Source organism: Tetranychus urticae, chromosome 3 (genome assembly GCF_039701765.1).
Source record: "Tetranychus urticae isolate SD_2017Ah chromosome 3, NJAU_TeUrti_SD_1.0, whole genome shotgun sequence".
Taxonomy (NCBI): Eukaryota; Metazoa; Arthropoda; class Arachnida; order Trombidiformes; family Tetranychidae; genus Tetranychus; species Tetranychus urticae.
This window is the reverse complement of record NC_142960.1, coordinates 12,905,201-12,922,371: the sequence shown is the minus strand read 5'-3', so window position 1 is coordinate 12,922,371 and position 17,171 is coordinate 12,905,201. Positions and strand designations below refer to the sequence as shown.

The following is a 17,171-nucleotide window of genomic DNA, read 5'->3' as shown; positions in this document are numbered from 1 at the left end:
AAAATTGATTTTGAAAATGCTTGAACTAGTTCTCGATTGAATTAATGAGATGAGGCTGATTTTCGTACTCTTTTAGTTTCGATTATTTCTATCATTCTACAACCCATTTTACTGTTTTGATCAATTTAATCAATCGATTGATTTAAATTGGAATAGAACTAATTGTCATTCAGTTGACAAGATTTACAAACTTTTCAATTTAACCAACTCCAATTAATAGAAATTTTTGCATCCAGATCAGTGCATTTATCAGCCTCAAGAGTAGCTCATTACCTAAACGAGAAATGTAAATTTTTTCAACTTTGTTTGAAAGTTGAATTTGATTGAAACTTGAGTGTTCATTAAACACTATCTAAATGTATCTCAGCTGCTTAACTATTCTGAATAATGAAAGATAAGGAAATGAAGAGTGATGAGCAAATTGAGCCCAAAAGTTTGAACGATAGTTCGTTATTCTAATTGTATCCATTTATAAATAGTAATTTAATAACAAAATTAATCACATAAGTTAATTATGTTAATTTATGTAGGTTTTGTTTAGCTAATTATTTATCAATCAGATAACAAGCTTTATAAAGCATCAGTTTATAGCAACAGTGAGTCGCAAATAGATCATCGTTTATGCTCATTCAGGGTAAAACAATAGAACCATTGAAATTGGTCAATCTTGTTCGAAATCATTTTAAAATCGAGTTTCAATGAACTTTTTTTTCTACCAAAATTTCAATTTACTAATGAAGAGAAACGTTCGCAAGAGACAAAATGTATATTCATAAAGATAAATGTTTAACTTTTTTCATTTACTTTGATCAATCTCGCCATGAATTTAAATGTCAGATAAAAATACCACTGAGAATTAGCTTTATCATCTAGAGTTTAATGTTATTAAAAAAGTTTGAATCAAAAGTCAATTGAATTATCTGGAGCATTCCATTTTGCAGATTATCAAATTAGATTTTCAGAGTTAAGGGAAAAGAAAAAATCTGCAACAGTTTACATTATGGAATGCAATATTTTGATGGTAACATGATAAAAATGATGAAATGTTGGAGATAATCTGACTTGGAAAAGGTATTGAAGCATCCACATAAATAACTAATTCAATTTTCATTCTAAGAACCTTTTCTTTCTTGGATTGATTAAATTATAAGCTTATTACAAAATTACAACTGTGAGCCTGTTCGCAGCAAAGTTAATTCCAAGTTTACAGGCTTACAGTTTGCTCGACGTCTAATTGGCTGATGTTCACTGGGCACTGGCTTGATCGATCATTGTTCTGATTCTTCGAAAATTAAAGTTTATTCTATTCCAATGTACATTTGCATTTTGTCTTTGTTTCACAATTTAAACTCACGAAACTGAAAGCTCAAAAAATTTTTAACTTTTTCAGTCTAAAAACTGATAGAAACTAGAAAACAAAATTCCATTCGTTCTAACGAAGGAAGGTGATGCGATCAACGAAAATCTCGGAATTTAGAAATAAATTGAGAACTTTTTGCGAATGGTATTCAATCCAGTTTTGAAAAAAGAACTTTCTGTTTTTTGTGAACAATTTCAAGGTGAAAAATCGAAAATCGATTTTGGGATGTTTTTATGATTGATCATTTTCTTGAATACTAACGATTTTCGAAATTCCCTTTTAGTTGAAATTTTTCTAAATTGGATCAATTGATTGATGAATTAGATGAAAAGGCCAATTCCTACACTTGACATCGAATTTGACAAAATTTCGGAAATCGATCATTTATTAAACCTAATCATACTTCATCGATGAATTGTCGAATGTCTTCAATTTTTTCTGTTTCTCTTTGCTCGATAAATGCTTTGAATCGGTTTAAATTCAGTCATTAATTTCGTAAAGAAGGCTTTCCTTTTGGCCTTTCATGGGATTCACTACGACCAGAATGATGACTTGTAAAACTGATTGAATTTGTTATTTAAATGTACTCTTCCTTTGCTTGATAGCAAAAGAAATAAAAATTGATTATTCAAAATAAATATTTATCATGATCGAACATAATTGAATGAGAAAATCGATGGAATGTGAAAATTCGCGGAAATAAATTTAATCAATCAACAGAATCTACAATTACATGAGAATATTTTTTTCCTCAATTTTTCGATCTTTCCATTTATAATTATTGTCGATTGTTGATGCTGACGATAATATTTACATTTATATCAGTTACAATGTTTGGATGTTTCATGATGAACAATGAGAAGTTGCAGCGAAGAGAAAAAAATATTGAAATATTAATAAATGTCGACAGGCAAGTTGAACATTATTAGCATCATCATGATGAGCCTCATGTATTAATATCAGTGATAATAGTCTGAAGCGAATCAATCCGAATCTCAATTTATCTCCATTTTCATCTTGTAATGCAATCTGATTCAATGGATAAATAATATCAATCAAAATGTACTTTAATCTGTTTTTATTCAAAGTAAACTTTTCATTCTCCTTTTCATCGTCATTCTTGGTTCATATTTTTTCATTACTTTTACCAGTTTGTTAGAGAAGAAGATATTCGAGAAGAAATGTTTTCTCATCAATCATGCCCGAGTTCATCTCGTTTCAATGAATTAATATTTTCCTTTCATTCGATAATCATTTTCATTAAGAGAATGTCAAATATGCATTTAAAAAGTTCCTTTCGAGTTGATGAAAATTTTACTCGAAAAAATCAAAATTCTTCTTGCGATTGAATCGAGAAAAAATCGTCTTTTGCTAAAATCTGCTTTTGAGAAATGAAGTGTTTAAACGAATCTTTTTTGTTCAAATTTGTCCGAGTTCCGAAGGAAGAAGATACGATTGATAATGAGTTGGCTGAATCAATGATAAAATGTTTAGCTTTTAATGAAATTGGCACTGAATTTGACAGTAAATCAATTTTGATGCTTGTAATTGATTGTTGAAGTTGTTTCCATTTGAATGAAACAAAGTTGTCCTTTTAACAGTAAAATTATTAGCTTGACCAAATGGTGAATTTAATTTGACAGTAAAGAAGAAAAATTGATTGAAGGTTTGATTTGATAACTTTTTTATTCTTTTTTTTCTTCATGTAATACCAATACTTGTAGACAACAATTGAATATCATCATGAGTAAAGTAAAGTGACAGGACAAGGTTAAGGTTTTCCCTGTGAATAATGGCTCAAGGTGAAACTTACTTGGATAGTTACTGAGCTTGATGCTGGTCCAATAACTCCAACAAGATTTTTAACTTTCTTTACTTGCTTTGGACACATAAGCGATGTATTGAGTCGACCAAAGGGTGTAAATGGTGCATTGAGCATTGGAAATAAAGGCGAATGAGATATGGATACAGATTCTGGCAGGAAACTAACGGATGATGATGATGATGAAGATGTGGTGGAAGTTGATGATGTATCACTTTTATCAGTTGTATCACTTCGCTCATCTGAAGCAGCCATTGCATCGCGAATAAACTCAATGGACTGTTCAAGAGCGATTGGTGAATACCAGCAAGAATCACGAATCTCAATACCTAAAGTTATGTTGGGTAAAATTTCCTTGTTTGCATTGATTGTGTCAATGGTGTGGAAAGCGGCTTCAATCCTTTGGATGCCATACTGTTCACGTATGTCACCGCAAAGACGAAACTGAGCCTGTTTGACTCCGGGTGCATGATGAACGGGAAAAAGTGCCCCTAAAACGAGGTCACCTGGAATGGCGGCCACTGTATGGCGACTTGTGATTAAACTGTTGACTGAAAGATAATTATTTATACCTAAAAGTAATAGTAAACATGGAAGGAATAAAAAAATGATAGCAACATTATAAACAATTTTGGCACTTTCCATAGCCTTGGAATGGACAACACTTCACTATAACACCATAACTTGACTGAACTTTTAAAGGGCCAAGTGTATCATTCAAGTGGCAAACATTCAACACACAAACACTGCTTTGGACAAAAGTGTTTTTTAACCAACAAACAAAAGTAAAAACTTTTTTGTTTTCCCTTTCAATTTGTGTCTTCCCTTTGCTTTTGTACGTTTGGCTGTTCAATTTTGTTCACTCACTGAATCAACGAAACAAGAAAATGTTTCAACAACAAGAAGACGAAGAAGAAGATGATGGAAAAAGGCGATGAAGAAGGAGAAGAAGAAGAGGGAAAAAAGTTCAGTCGAAAAAAAAGATGCGGATAAATATGAGTGAGTTGGTGAGTATTCAGAGAGAATTGGATGGAAAAACCATGAGAATTGATGAAAGAAAGGAAAAAGAGAAAGAAAATCGAGAGAAAATGAAAGAATGAATTTGTCATGTGCAACTTTAATTTTCAACTCCCGCACATTCAGGATAAAACTATTTAATCGATATTTTCTCGTAAATTATCCATCCTGGTTTTTCCCTGGAGCATTTATTTATCAATTCTTTTTCATTGCATTCTTTTTTCTCCAAAAAAAAAACAATCATCGAAAATCAAACACTCTCTTCTGTATCAATATTTTAATTCGCATTTGTTTTTCTTGTATTTCATTAGCACAATCGTCACAGTTTGGATCATCATCGAAAGCCAATTTTACGAAAAAATGACCGAGTATTTCAACCCGGGATCGATGGCTTAGTTTTTCGATTTCACGATTTCCTACTGAATGGTGAAGCTACTCAGATTTTACATTTATCAATGGTTTAAACAATTCAACAATTGAGTTTCATCAAAGATAAACTTTTATGTCTTCTGTGACCAAACTAGCGACATCTTTAGTTTTGTAATCTTGATAGACGTGAACGAAGCAAGCAAAAAGGTTAACAATTTTTGCTTGAACAGCTACTAGTAAGAACTGAAAATTTTCAATTCGAATCCCGTATTACAAGTAGATTAACTATTGAACATCTTTTTTGTCACCAAATTTTCGGCCTTGTGCTAGCGCTCTAATTGGTTAGTTACTCATTTGGCTTAGCAGTTGAGTTTATTGAAATTTATTTGAATCTCGATGGTAATTGTAATAAGCTGATTTTAAAATCGCTCTGAGAATTTTCTTGACTTTTCGATTTTGAGTTTGGTTGAAAGTTCAATTTATAAGATTTGGAACCAAAAGAACCCGTTTCTGAGATTAAAGGTTTATTTTCATCAGCAACAGAAGTCACCACTTGCATCAAGTTTGAACATTCATTTTGAGCAACTTTGATAATTTTCAGGCTTTTAAACTCTGATGATAAGATGAAAATGATCTCATTGTAACAATCGTATTTTAACATTGCGATGGATTCAGGGTCATGAAGAGCTCAAAGGGAGTTTACTGAAAAAGCTGCAGAATAAAAAAATGAGTTTGAATTAATTGAGAAGCTCAGATTGATGTTGAAAGAGTAAAGCTTGATGTTATGGAATTGATTGGTTTTTTTTGGAGAAAAAAGAATGCAATGAAAAAGAATTGATAAATAAATGCTCCAGGGAAAAACCAGGATGGATAATTTACGAGAAAATATCGATTAAATAGTTTTATCCTGAATGTGCGGGAGTTGAAAATTAAAGTTGCACATGACAAATTCATTCTTTCATTTTCTCTCGATTTTCTTTCTCTTTCTCCTTTCTTTCATCAATTCTCATGGTTTTTCCATCCAATTCTCTCTGAATACTCACCAACTCACTCATATTTATCCGCATCTTTTTTTCGACTGAACTTTTTTCCCTCTTCTTCTTCTTCTTCTCCTTCTTCTTCGCCTTTTCCATCATCTTCTTCTTCGTCTTCTTGTTGTTGAAACATTTTCTTGTTTCGTTGATTCAGTGAGTGAACAAAATTGAACAGCCAAACGTACAAAAGCAAAGGGAAGACACAAATTGAAAGGGAAAACAAAAAAGTTTTTACTTTTGTTTGTTGGTTAAAAAACACTTTTGTCCAAAGCAGTGTTGTGTGTTGAATGTTTGCCACTTGAATGATACACTTGGCCCTTTAAAAGTTCAGTCAAGTTATGGTGTTATAGTGAAGTGTTGTCCATTCCAAGGCTATGGAAAGTGCCAAAATTGTTTATAATGTTGCTATCATTTTTTTATTCCTTTCATCATGGAATTATTTTTCCAACTCAGCTCAATCAATTCCAACAACTGTTAAAATAGGTAAAGTGATCAAGAGAAAAAAAAGTGTCAAAGTTTTTTCTCTTTTTTCCATAAAATTGTTATTCCAATCTTGAATATCCGAATGAACTTATTCCATGTTCTTTGTAGGTGCATTGTTTACCAAAGAAGAAAAAGATAGTCAAACTGAATTAGCATTTAAATATGCTGTTTACCGAGTCAATAAAGATCCAAATATACTGCCCAATACAACTCTAGTCTACGATATTCAATACGTACCACATGATGATAGCTTTCATGCCTCCAAGAAAGGTAAGCAATGAAAAATCGAAATTCTTTTCTTCTAAATTCCATATTGAACATCTTCTGCCGATTCCAGCTTGTTTCCAGGTCACTTCGGGTGTCATTTCAATATTTGGTCCTCAAGACCCTCTCCTTGGAATCCACGTACAATCGCTTTGTGATGCTCTCGACATACCTCACATGGAAGCGCGTCTTCAAAACTTGGGTGAAGCCGGTCACAGCAAAGAGTTTTCAATCAACCTTCATCCCGGTTCGGCCGCAATGAGTGACTCCCTTCGAGACCTGATAATATACCTCAACTGGACGAAAGTAGCTGTGCTCTACGAGGATGACATGTGTAAGTAGCAAAACTCATCTCAAGATAAATATTTGTTTTTCGATCAACTTGTTCGATGAAAAATTTCCATCAGATAAACTGTGAACATTTGACAGTCGATGAAATGATTTTCGAAACTCGATAAAATGGATTGATTTTCATGTTTTGCATTTCGTCTGAATAAACCATTTCTGAATAATGACAATTTCATCATCAATTTAGTCTCGTTTCTTGGTCTTTCCTTTCATCTCTTTATGTCTGACAATGATATAAAGTTAACAGATTAAATGACAAAAGTAACAACCACGAAAACATTGTGTGTATGTCAATACCATGTAATCAGAGTGAATACACAAAATTTACTTGTTCATTCTTCTTTTGATAGAGTTGAATGTTTATCTGAATAAGTCTTGGAATTGAGCCTAAAAAATGTGAAGAAAGAAAGAAGCAAAGAAGCAAAAAAAAAAGAAATGAAAGAAATGAAAGGGCGTCATCAGTGGCAAGACACACAATAATATCACAGGGAATGAAATATATCTGTCTTTATCAGGATCTTGATTCCATTTCAACTTGTTCAATTTTCTCATCAGTATTCTGTCCAGAGTTCTCATTCAGAATACCATCACATTCGGATAAAAGTAACACTTTTTTTGTTCCTTTTTTTCGACTCTTGATCAATGTTTCAGTTTCTTCATTGTTTCCTTATTATCCTATCAGTTGCAAGAGGAAACTTTCCTTACGGCCTCTGCTCTTCTTCATTGGAGCAACTTTTTTCTCTTCTCATTATTTTCATCTTTAATGTGCAAAAAAATAATCACAAGATTCGAACGAGAAAATGAGGAAAAAAAATTCTATATTTATAAATACAAGCTCCATGAAATGTTCAGTGAAATGAAACAACCTTTATTAATGTTCACAATTGATATTCAGTTAGAAATGAGAATCTAAAAGCTGACAATTGATGAGCTTTTTTTTCATTACTTTTGTTAGATTAGGAAATGAAAGCAAATTAGAGTTTATTGAAAGACAATCTTAGCGATTGTTTCATTATATTTCATGATCATTCCAAGATGCAATTCCCTGTTGCAATTGATGCAATGTTTAATGCATAAATATGTATGAATTGAACTGTGAAAGTCGGTTAAAAGTTGAATGTAAAATGAGCAATTTCATCTGTTGATGGAAAACTGATAAATCAGAAGGTTGGAAAAGGAGAGGAAAATGTGTCAGAAATGTTCAAGAAAAGTGTGCAATTGCAAATGTTGGAATAAGAATAGAATTTAAAGTTATCAAGATTGACAATTTCATTCGTTGTTGCACACATTTTATCCTCATTTTTCCTCTGCATATAATTTCTTTCCTTTTCTGTCAACGATTTGAGCTTTTTTTGACTCTTCTTTTGGCGTAAATTCCATTATTGAATGCTGTAATGTTGAAGCGAAGGCCTCAATATTAGTCTAGATGTCATTGAAGCGAAAAAAAAGGTAAAGAGAAAAGTTTATGATAAATTCATCACAATTCTTCAACTGATGGTTAAAGAGAAGCGAATCATTTTCTTGATCAACATTCTACCCTGTTAAACCAATCCTTTGATCTTGCATGATTCTCAATGGAAATGTAAAGAAATACCAAAATCGCAAAGAATCCACCAAGTTGTCTAAACTAAGCTGCAGTGTCAGATACACCAATAATCATACCAAACCAACTTTACCAATCAGACCAAAAAGACTTATTGATTTTTGTTATTCTGGGTATGCTACAGACTTTTTCTTTCGACGGAAAAGCCTTCAAGAAATGAAGAAGAGGCGAAATATTTTGAGAGACACTTTGCAAGAAAACTTGATTCTACTAACTTTATCATTGGCCTAATAAGCACTGATTTGCATCTTTTACATCACCATGAACTTGGTCACTTCGAACGAATTATTTTTTCGAAAAGAATAGCACAGAATAATGAAATTTTCGCTCTTAGAAAGTATCTTCAATACCAGTGAGTGTAAGACTGAAAACCGTTAGCCCTTCAAATCTCAAGCATACATTTGCAATATAAGTTGAAGCATATCTGATGAGATATTGGCCAAGCATTGAATGAGCTTGAATAACTGAGCATAAATTTTGAATTCTTTATCGATCACATCATTGAATATCATGGAAATTAACGCACATTTAAGCTCAATTAGAAATTTGTTGTGAATAGCAAAGTTGATTTGCACTCGAAAAGAAATTTTGAAAAGAATAATTTTCTTTGCGAAAATTGTGAAGACGAAAGATGGATTACACTACTTATTTCAAATGAAGAGATGCAAGGTTAGAGTGGAGAGTTGGGAGTAAATAAGTTGCAAATGATAAGGTAAGCAGCTTCATTTTTATTGATGAATACAAAAGTTGAACAAAAAGAGCAGTGAAAAGGTTAGTTTATCAATAAACTGTATTCTTGTGCACAAGTTTGCCCAATTTTCTTATCAACTTTTTCTTTTGATTGCACCATAAATGGAATGAATTGCGCCAAATTACAAGCTAATATTGTTGATGTAGATGCAAACACACACACATGTTACTCTGCATGTGTTCATGTATTGCAATAAAAGTACTTACTCATCACGTTAATGTTTAGTCAGTTGAATCAACACTTATGAATCAGTTGGCAAAGAAAGGAAAAAAGACAAAAAAAAAAGAATTTCTTTCTCACTCGAAATGATAACGGATTTACATTAATATGCATCATGATGGACCATTTGTGAACAAGAAAAATGATGATTCAGTTAACAAGAATCCAAGGTAAATCAGATATGAAAAAGTATTTTCAGATAAAAGATGAATTACAATTTTACCTTTTTTTGTCAACTTTCATTTCCAAGTTGAATTTTGCACATGAAATCACACCTTGTTAGAACGATTACTATCAGTGTTCTGTTGGAATTTTGATTCTTGAATGATGTACATGATGGAAGGTTATCAAGGTTGAGGAAGCGTTGAAAATATTGTAAAATGAATATTCTGACAAGTTGTATCAGCTCTGTTGAATCTCAAAGGCAAATATGGTTCAACATTGAACCTCATTTCCTTGCACTTTCAACATGATTCATGGTTACCATGAATAAAGTCATTTTTTGGCAAAGTTTTTTTTTCATCCAAAGCTCAGCAACAATTTTCTCTTTTAAATGAAACTCACGAAAAAATGTTGAGAAAAAAATGAACCTTCTAAAGGTTTTACAATAATCTCGAAATATGAACAAGAAAAATGATCATGATCTTGATAGATAAATAATTGCGCTTCAGATCAACTTTATATTCTTGGAGAAAATTCTGTAAATTCATGATTCAAGATAAGTGCAACTCTACAATGAATGCAAAGTGGAATCAATTCTCAAGAGAATTTAGCTTTTTTCAGATTCTTTTACAGATCGTTATTAACATTCATAATCACATTTAAAACAGCTAAACGTTTTTCCACTTTTTATAGAATCTTTTTCATTGAAATTGAAACGAAATGAACAAATGATTTTTTCGTCTTTTTATGTTCGAAAATTTCTTCAAAATTTAACAAAAAAACTTTTACGTTCGATTTTTTTACCAAATTTTCTTTTTTCTTTTCATACCAATGGATTTCATGGAATCTCTTTGTTCATTAACCAGCACTAATTGGATTACAAGAACTCATTAAACCACCTTTACCTAAAAATGTGCAATTTGTTTTTCGCAAAACGGAACCCCAAATATTCCGTGAAACTCTTCTCGATATCAAAAATCGCAACATTTACTCACTGATTGTGGACACAAAACCGGAAAGCCTTCCATATTTATTAACTGCGGTAAGTAGTGCATTTGAGTTCAACTTTGCATTTCATTAATGGCACATTCTGGGAAAGTTCAAACTCTTGCTTTACGATGTTAGTGAATCTTATGACATCGTTTTTTGGCTTCCATTGTAAGTAAATAGTTGAACAGATTTTGAAAGTTGTTGTAACTTTTGATAACAAATTTCAATATGTGACTAAAGTCGCAATTTGAATACTGTAACATGTTGAAGTGTTTGCAGTTAGGCAAAGTTTAGATGAGTAGAGTTGAACATGATTTTTGGATGAAATTCAATAAATTTTTATAATTTAGTAGATTAAATCTTGTTTCAATATTTACTCAAGTTGATCTCGTTTCAAATCGGATGTTCAAATGTAACCAATCTGGTTACAATTCGTGTCACGAACTGTATGAATAAATAAAAAAGATATTTCTCTTCTTCTTCGTGCAAGGCAACAATATTTACTTTTTTGATGTATTTTTGAAATTCACTCAAATTCAGGGTTTACATTTATCAGGAATAAAATTGCATCTCAATTTTCAATTTCTGATTTTTCTTGCTTCAACAATGGCAGCCTTTTCTTTGGGTAAAAAGGTTCAAATGACGAACTCAAGTAATCTTCAGGGAAAATAATTAAATATGTTGCATGCATTCCAATGTCTTTGCATTCCATCCAATTCCAGATAGAAATTCATCTCAGTTCAATAAAATGAATCGACAAGGTTCCAAGTAAAAATGATCATTTTTACATTATTTCAACTGAGAAAATACAAGAAATCGAAAATGATCAGAAAAGATAAATTACGTTAAAATTTCCATTAAATCTGAAAAAAGAGAATCTCGAACAACCTTGACTCCATCTCGATTTGCAAGAATCAGAAATGGAATGAAGTGAAAGAACTAAAAATATCGAAATGAAATTAAAAGATCAATGCATTTTGGGCAAAAAATTGAACCAAAATTTTACAAAAATTGAATGTATTGAATACTTTTAAGCTAGAAAAGGGCCAAAGCAAAGGTTTGAATTTCTTATGTTTGAGTGAGAGCGGTTCAAATATTTTAACGAAGTGATTAAAAGAAAATGAGAAATGATGAAATCTTGAGTTTCAATGTCCAAGAATGTTGACTTTTCAAACGAAATGATTTACTTTCTAATTTTAAGGCAACAAAAGATCTTGTTTCAAGAAAAAAATGAAGTTATTGAATATCGGAGTTTAGTGCGCAAAGTAAAAATGAGAAATTGGTTGGAACGGGAAGAAAATGAAAAATAATAAATAGTTGAAAAGTTGTTCAACCCATGATGAAGATGAAGAGGTAAGAAAATATGAAATGAAAGATTTTGTGACTTATAGTTTTTATATTATCAGATATTTATCAAAGGGAAAAGACGCTGAGGATTGGGCACTTGAAACCACTCACAGTATAAAACAATGTCTTTATACTTTTGGGTTTTACCTCAATTCATTTCTTTTTTAAAAACACTTCTTTCATCATGTAATTTCGTTCTCAATTGATCTTCAAATAGCTATCATCTTGTTTGATTGTTACCATTGTTATCAATATCAGTGGATATTAATTTCCTGTAGATTGTCATACCTTTTGTCTGCCCAGTTTTCGACCAATATATTGACTAGAATGTGCAGCTCTTTCATCAAATGTAATCAAAATCCATTCTTGCCCCATTAATGGTTCACTTGCAAAATGGTCCAACTATTCAGCCTTAGTCGCTCTTTTCATGCAATCAAAATTGACTTGTTTACTTACATTGCTGTTTACAATGTTCAAACAAAATTAAATCCAAGATCGCATTTGATCAAATTAACACTTTTACTGCTGGTTAGAGGCGAACAAATAATTAATCAAATACAAGTTGTTGGCTGTATGTAAGTTTACTGCATTTTTTGGTCTCAAGATTTTACATAAGATTTGGCAGAAGCACAGAATGAATGGATTTGGAAATGAACTTCGAATAATCTCTTGGAATTTGGTTTTTGGTTTTCTTGCAATTCGATTTCAAATTTTGAATTTAATTTCTAAATAAACTTTGCTTTGAGAACATTGAATTTGCCGACATTAGACTATTGAATAAATTTCAATCTAATTCTAGAGAAAAATAAGTTAACTTTGAGGGAATTCTTGAAGTCAGTAACTTAAATTTAGAGAAATTGCTATTTCTATCATTTATGTTCTCTTCCATTCTAAACTAGATTTTCATGATTTAATGAAGTAAGTTTCAAAATTGAAAGAAATTTGAAAAACTCAGAAAATCAAAAAATGTTGAAAAAATATTTCATTCTTTGCCCAAGTTTTCCATTTTGTTTTCATCCATTTTCATCAATCAGAATTTGTTGATAGCACTTTGACCAATATCGGCAAGCTTAAACAAGATCACGATAATATCATGACAAATGTCATTTCTGATGAGCATGAAAATTCTGATTCTTTTTTGTCCAACTTTTCCCTTGCAACCATGAAAAAAAGAGTAATTCAATAATTAGATAAATCCATGTAAACATGAAAAGGGAAAATTAAGCAAATAAAATGACCAAATGTCCAAGTTGAACAATAAAGTTAAAGATCAATTGATAAATCAAAAGTTCTGTTAATGGTTCAATTAATCAGTTGGAGGAATAAGTGAAAATGCTAAAAAAGTGACTTGCATTCTCTTGCATATTAACCCTTTTCTTTTCCTTCACAAACATTATTATACATTTTGTGCTCTTTATGACAATAATAAATGGTAATAGTGATAATAATAATAAATATGTGAATATTGTTTCATCAAACGAAAACACTTTGATTTCAACATTTCTGCCTTTCTGAGCTCAATGTGATTCATGAAAGGAAAAAGAGAAAGAAAAATGTAAAGATAGAAAAAAAAATATTCTGTTGACTAAGCCGGTAACATATGGATTCATGTGGTAGTATAATGATGAAATATTAAATTTAATGCAATATAAACAGTGTTGGAATCTTTGCCTACTCAGTGTTTACACATTTAAAATAATAGTGGACACAATTGGTTTTTGTTACATGAAACACAAAAAAGAGTTGAATCAAGATTGAAATGTTTTCCAAGTGAAAACATGGAAAATTTGAATATCTAATTAAATCAAGGCAGTAACTGTAAGATCGTAAATGAACATAATTTCATTGTAACCCACTCAACTGCATCTTCAGGGAAAGACTAATCTGGACAGAGGAAACTTTCCTTTTTTCAACTTTAAACATTTTTCAATCTTTCATTTTGTTTTCAATGAAACATTTCAAATGATTAAATTAAACAAACTCAACTTTTGTTTACCTTTTTTGACTAGAAAATGTCAACTTTGTTTACAAAAATGTAACTCAGAATTGATAATCGCTTTGTTTTGAGCTGAAAGTTTTCAGAATTTTGGACAAAAGTAATGTTCGTATTCGTTCAATCACATGAAATTTCATGGTTTTTGATGCTAATCTAAAGAACCGAGATTTTCTGCTATCGTTGGTTGATTCAATGGAAATAGATTTAGAGATTAAATTCGGAGTTTCAAACATTTTGCATTTGTTGTGTGATAAACGAAAAAATTTAATTGGATTCTTTCGATCTTTTAATTCGTTTAATTGTTGTTTAATCTCTTTGAGATAAGATTGATGATAAAGAGTATCTGAAGAAAAGCGGATTAAGAATTGATGGACGAAGACTTATCCAGCTAATACGTAAGCAGTTAATTGTGATAACTTGCAATTCCAAAGAGAGACTCAGAGTAACAGATAATAGAATGGAATTTTGCATTTTCGTTGTCGATATTGGTTGTTATTCATTTGTCGCCAGTTGAAACGTAACTCTTATCGTTCAAAATCTTCTTTTCTATCGCTTTTGCCTTCGATTTTCCTCGACTCTTCTGTTCTTTTTATCAATAATTCTTCGTCTGGAATTTATGGGATTGTTCTATTTTTTTCTTTCGGTTAATATCTCTTTTCTCTTGTAATTTTGTTTTTCAATTATACATTCAGAATTAGGTTATGCAAGTTCATCTCACCCTGCTATTGATCGTGTTTATTTTTTAAACATTTATACTTGCAAAGTTAGATCACTCAATTTTGTGAAACCAGATTGAATGTGCATCAATTTATTGATGAACCTTTTGGATTATAAATTTTTTACAAACCCATTACATCTAAAAGTCTGAATAGCTTTTGAAAATTTGAAGATGAACGACCAAGGCTACTGGAAAAGTTGATTTCAAACTCAGTTTGAAATGTTAACCCAAATAGGTAAAGTAAATTATAAACCAAGTAAACTCGCATTTTCAATAATTTAGAAACTTTGATTCAATTTACCGAGACTAACATTTTCATGCGCAATTGCTCATCAAAATGGAAATTCTAGCAAAGAAATTTCGAAATTCTGTAGTTTTGATTCTCAACCATGTGAGCAGTGGCCAGCATTTCCTAAAAATGTTACATTTTCATCAATCGATTAAAATTCCAATTTTACGATTTTTCTCCGAGTTTCGATCAGATTTTGATTATTTCGTTTAAGAAAACGCTGATGAAACGTAACATTTTGTTGAGCTCTACCTTGAAATTGAATCATGAAATCGACATCTTAATGAGCGAATATAACAAAGTGTTGAAATGAATGTTTTGGCAAAAAGGTTGTACTAATGAAACGTTAATGATTTGTAATTGAGAGAAACTCATATTACTCGATTCATTGTAACTATTGATTTTCTTGTTATCGAAGCGCAAACAAATGAATTCATGTTGAGAGTTGACCTTTGAACAAATGTCATATTAAGACAAAAATGATCTAATTGTAATTGGATATGTTTATTATTATAACATTTTCTTGGGCCAACATTGACATTGAATGCGCACAGAAAAGCAAATGAAAAGTCAAACAAGGAAGGAAAAGGTTTGTGCTTGTCTTATAAGCTGTCTAATAATCTGTTGCAAGAATCAGACAAGTCTTATCAAGAGATGATAATAGCAATGTAATAGTGAAAAGAGAGGGAAAATGCTTGAAACGTTAAACTTGAGCTATTAAGATGATTGTATTTGATTAACCATTGGTAAGTAAATGAAAGGCAGAAATGAGAAGAGAAAGCGCAAAGTTGGAGAAAGAAGAAAACAAAATTTTGCTTTACCAAGGATAATGTTACTAAGCTCATTTGCTAATTGAATGCTGTAAAGATGAAAGTATTAGAGTGTTGAGAAGCAGAGAGAATGAGAATATGCAAAATTAATGAATGGATGAAGATGGAGAGAAGAGGAAAAGTAGAGCGAAAAAATGATTCAAAAAAGTGTATCAAAGCGTAACAATGATGAGGTAAGAAGCAACTTTATTCAAACATTTTTTTTCTTCGCCTCACTTTTTACTCTCTTATTGCTTCCATTATTGTTATTTGTTGCTTTGAAAGTTGATTCAACATTGAATCGATTAACTGTTAAATAGTTGATGCAATGGTAAACAATTGTGCTTCTTGTTGCTGGATGAAAGGGAAAAGTGAAGATTCAAGTTGTTCTTTTTTCTATTCTGTTTTGCTCTTCGGAATTATGCATTTGACTCTTGTCAACAATGGAATCAACCAAGGAGAATGTTGGTTACAGAGTTCTGATTCTGAAGGATCAATTTGAAAGTAAAGCAAGAAAATGTTGAAAGGCTTAATTACAGGTTATTTGCCTGGTAACGCCAGTTATTTAAGACAATCACGCAACGATTATTCTATTCATTATCAATCAGTCTCTTGATACATAAATCAAGGCAAAGTGGAAACAAGTGAATAGCAAAGCAAAATTATCCATTTGATTAAAGTAAAGAACAGAATTGATTCAATTTCCTTTTCACTCGTTCGTTGGATTATAATCTAGAGTTGTACCAATTGACTCGATAATCAAGAACGAACAAAAAAATCAAAACTGATAAAAGACAAAAGGACATTTGACTGCATTACGACTGGCAAAGACTGACAATTGAATAGCAAATGCTTCGAGTGTCCAAGCTGCCAAGTACTTGGGAGTAAAAGTCTTGGGAGTTAATATGCTGGGAGTGAAAATATATTGCTATATTGAGTGACTAGAGATTGAAGTTATGACAAATTCAGCGATCTTTATTGCACAAGTTTTTTTGTTCCTCTTTCGTGGCAGTAAAAGTGAAGTTGATGGCAAGTGCAGGGAGTGAGAAGAGGAAGGAAGGAGTATTTGCTTGGAGTGAAATGGGTGATAAAGGTATTCTTGAATAATCATAATGATGGTGAAGATTGGAATGATGATGAAATGGAAATGGTTGATGGAAAGGAAACTTTTTTTTGAAAAAAATGTCGATGGCTATTCTCGGGAAACATTTATTAAATGCTCTTTTGTCTTGGTTGTCTTCATAATTTAGTGTTTATCAATTTTTGCTCCTTTTCTTTTTACGCACTTGATCATTTGTATTGGAATTTGAATTGTTTTCAAGTGATAATGAAATTGATGATTTAGATTGTTGTGATGATGCTGGAAATTCAGTGGGAAAACAGTGATGGCGAAGAGTCAAAAATTTCAATTTCTGTTGATTCCAGGCTATTTTGGAGTTTCAATCAACAAAATGCAAAGGGAGCAAGCATGTGAGGCAAGCCTTTCTTCCTACTGTTGAGACAAGTTGAATCAATTGATGACCCAAGAAGCTATCGATTTAAAGGCTAACGGATGATGATGAAGATGATGATGTGAAGGATGGAATGAGG

The 17,171-nt window shown here is 31.5% G+C and overlaps 2 protein-coding genes across 2 annotated transcripts in view; one reads left to right on the top strand and one right to left on the bottom strand.

Moving 5' to 3' along the window:
- Nucleotides 1-4,184, bottom strand: part of LOC107359880 (metabotropic glutamate receptor 1-like) — a 63,138-nt gene extending 58,954 nt beyond the window's left edge. The window contains exon 1 of the mRNA XM_015926469.3: nucleotides 3,174-4,184. Coding sequence (XP_015781955.2) covers nucleotides 3,174-3,827 — 654 coding nt within the window. The 5' untranslated portion in view covers nucleotides 3,828-4,184. The remainder of the gene's footprint in view (nucleotides 1-3,173) is intronic.
- A 1,397-nt stretch (nucleotides 4,185-5,581) lies between these two features.
- Nucleotides 5,582-17,171, top strand: part of LOC107359881 (glutamate receptor ionotropic, kainate 2-like) — a 50,157-nt gene continuing 38,567 nt past the window's right edge. The window contains exons 1-4 of the mRNA XM_015926470.3: nucleotides 5,582-6,085; nucleotides 6,194-6,355; nucleotides 6,423-6,683; nucleotides 10,299-10,474. Of these exons, the coding sequence (XP_015781956.1) occupies nucleotides 5,977-6,085; nucleotides 6,194-6,355; nucleotides 6,423-6,683; nucleotides 10,299-10,474 (708 nt within the window). The 5' untranslated portion in view covers nucleotides 5,582-5,976. The remainder of the gene's footprint in view (nucleotides 6,086-6,193; nucleotides 6,356-6,422; nucleotides 6,684-10,298; nucleotides 10,475-17,171) is intronic.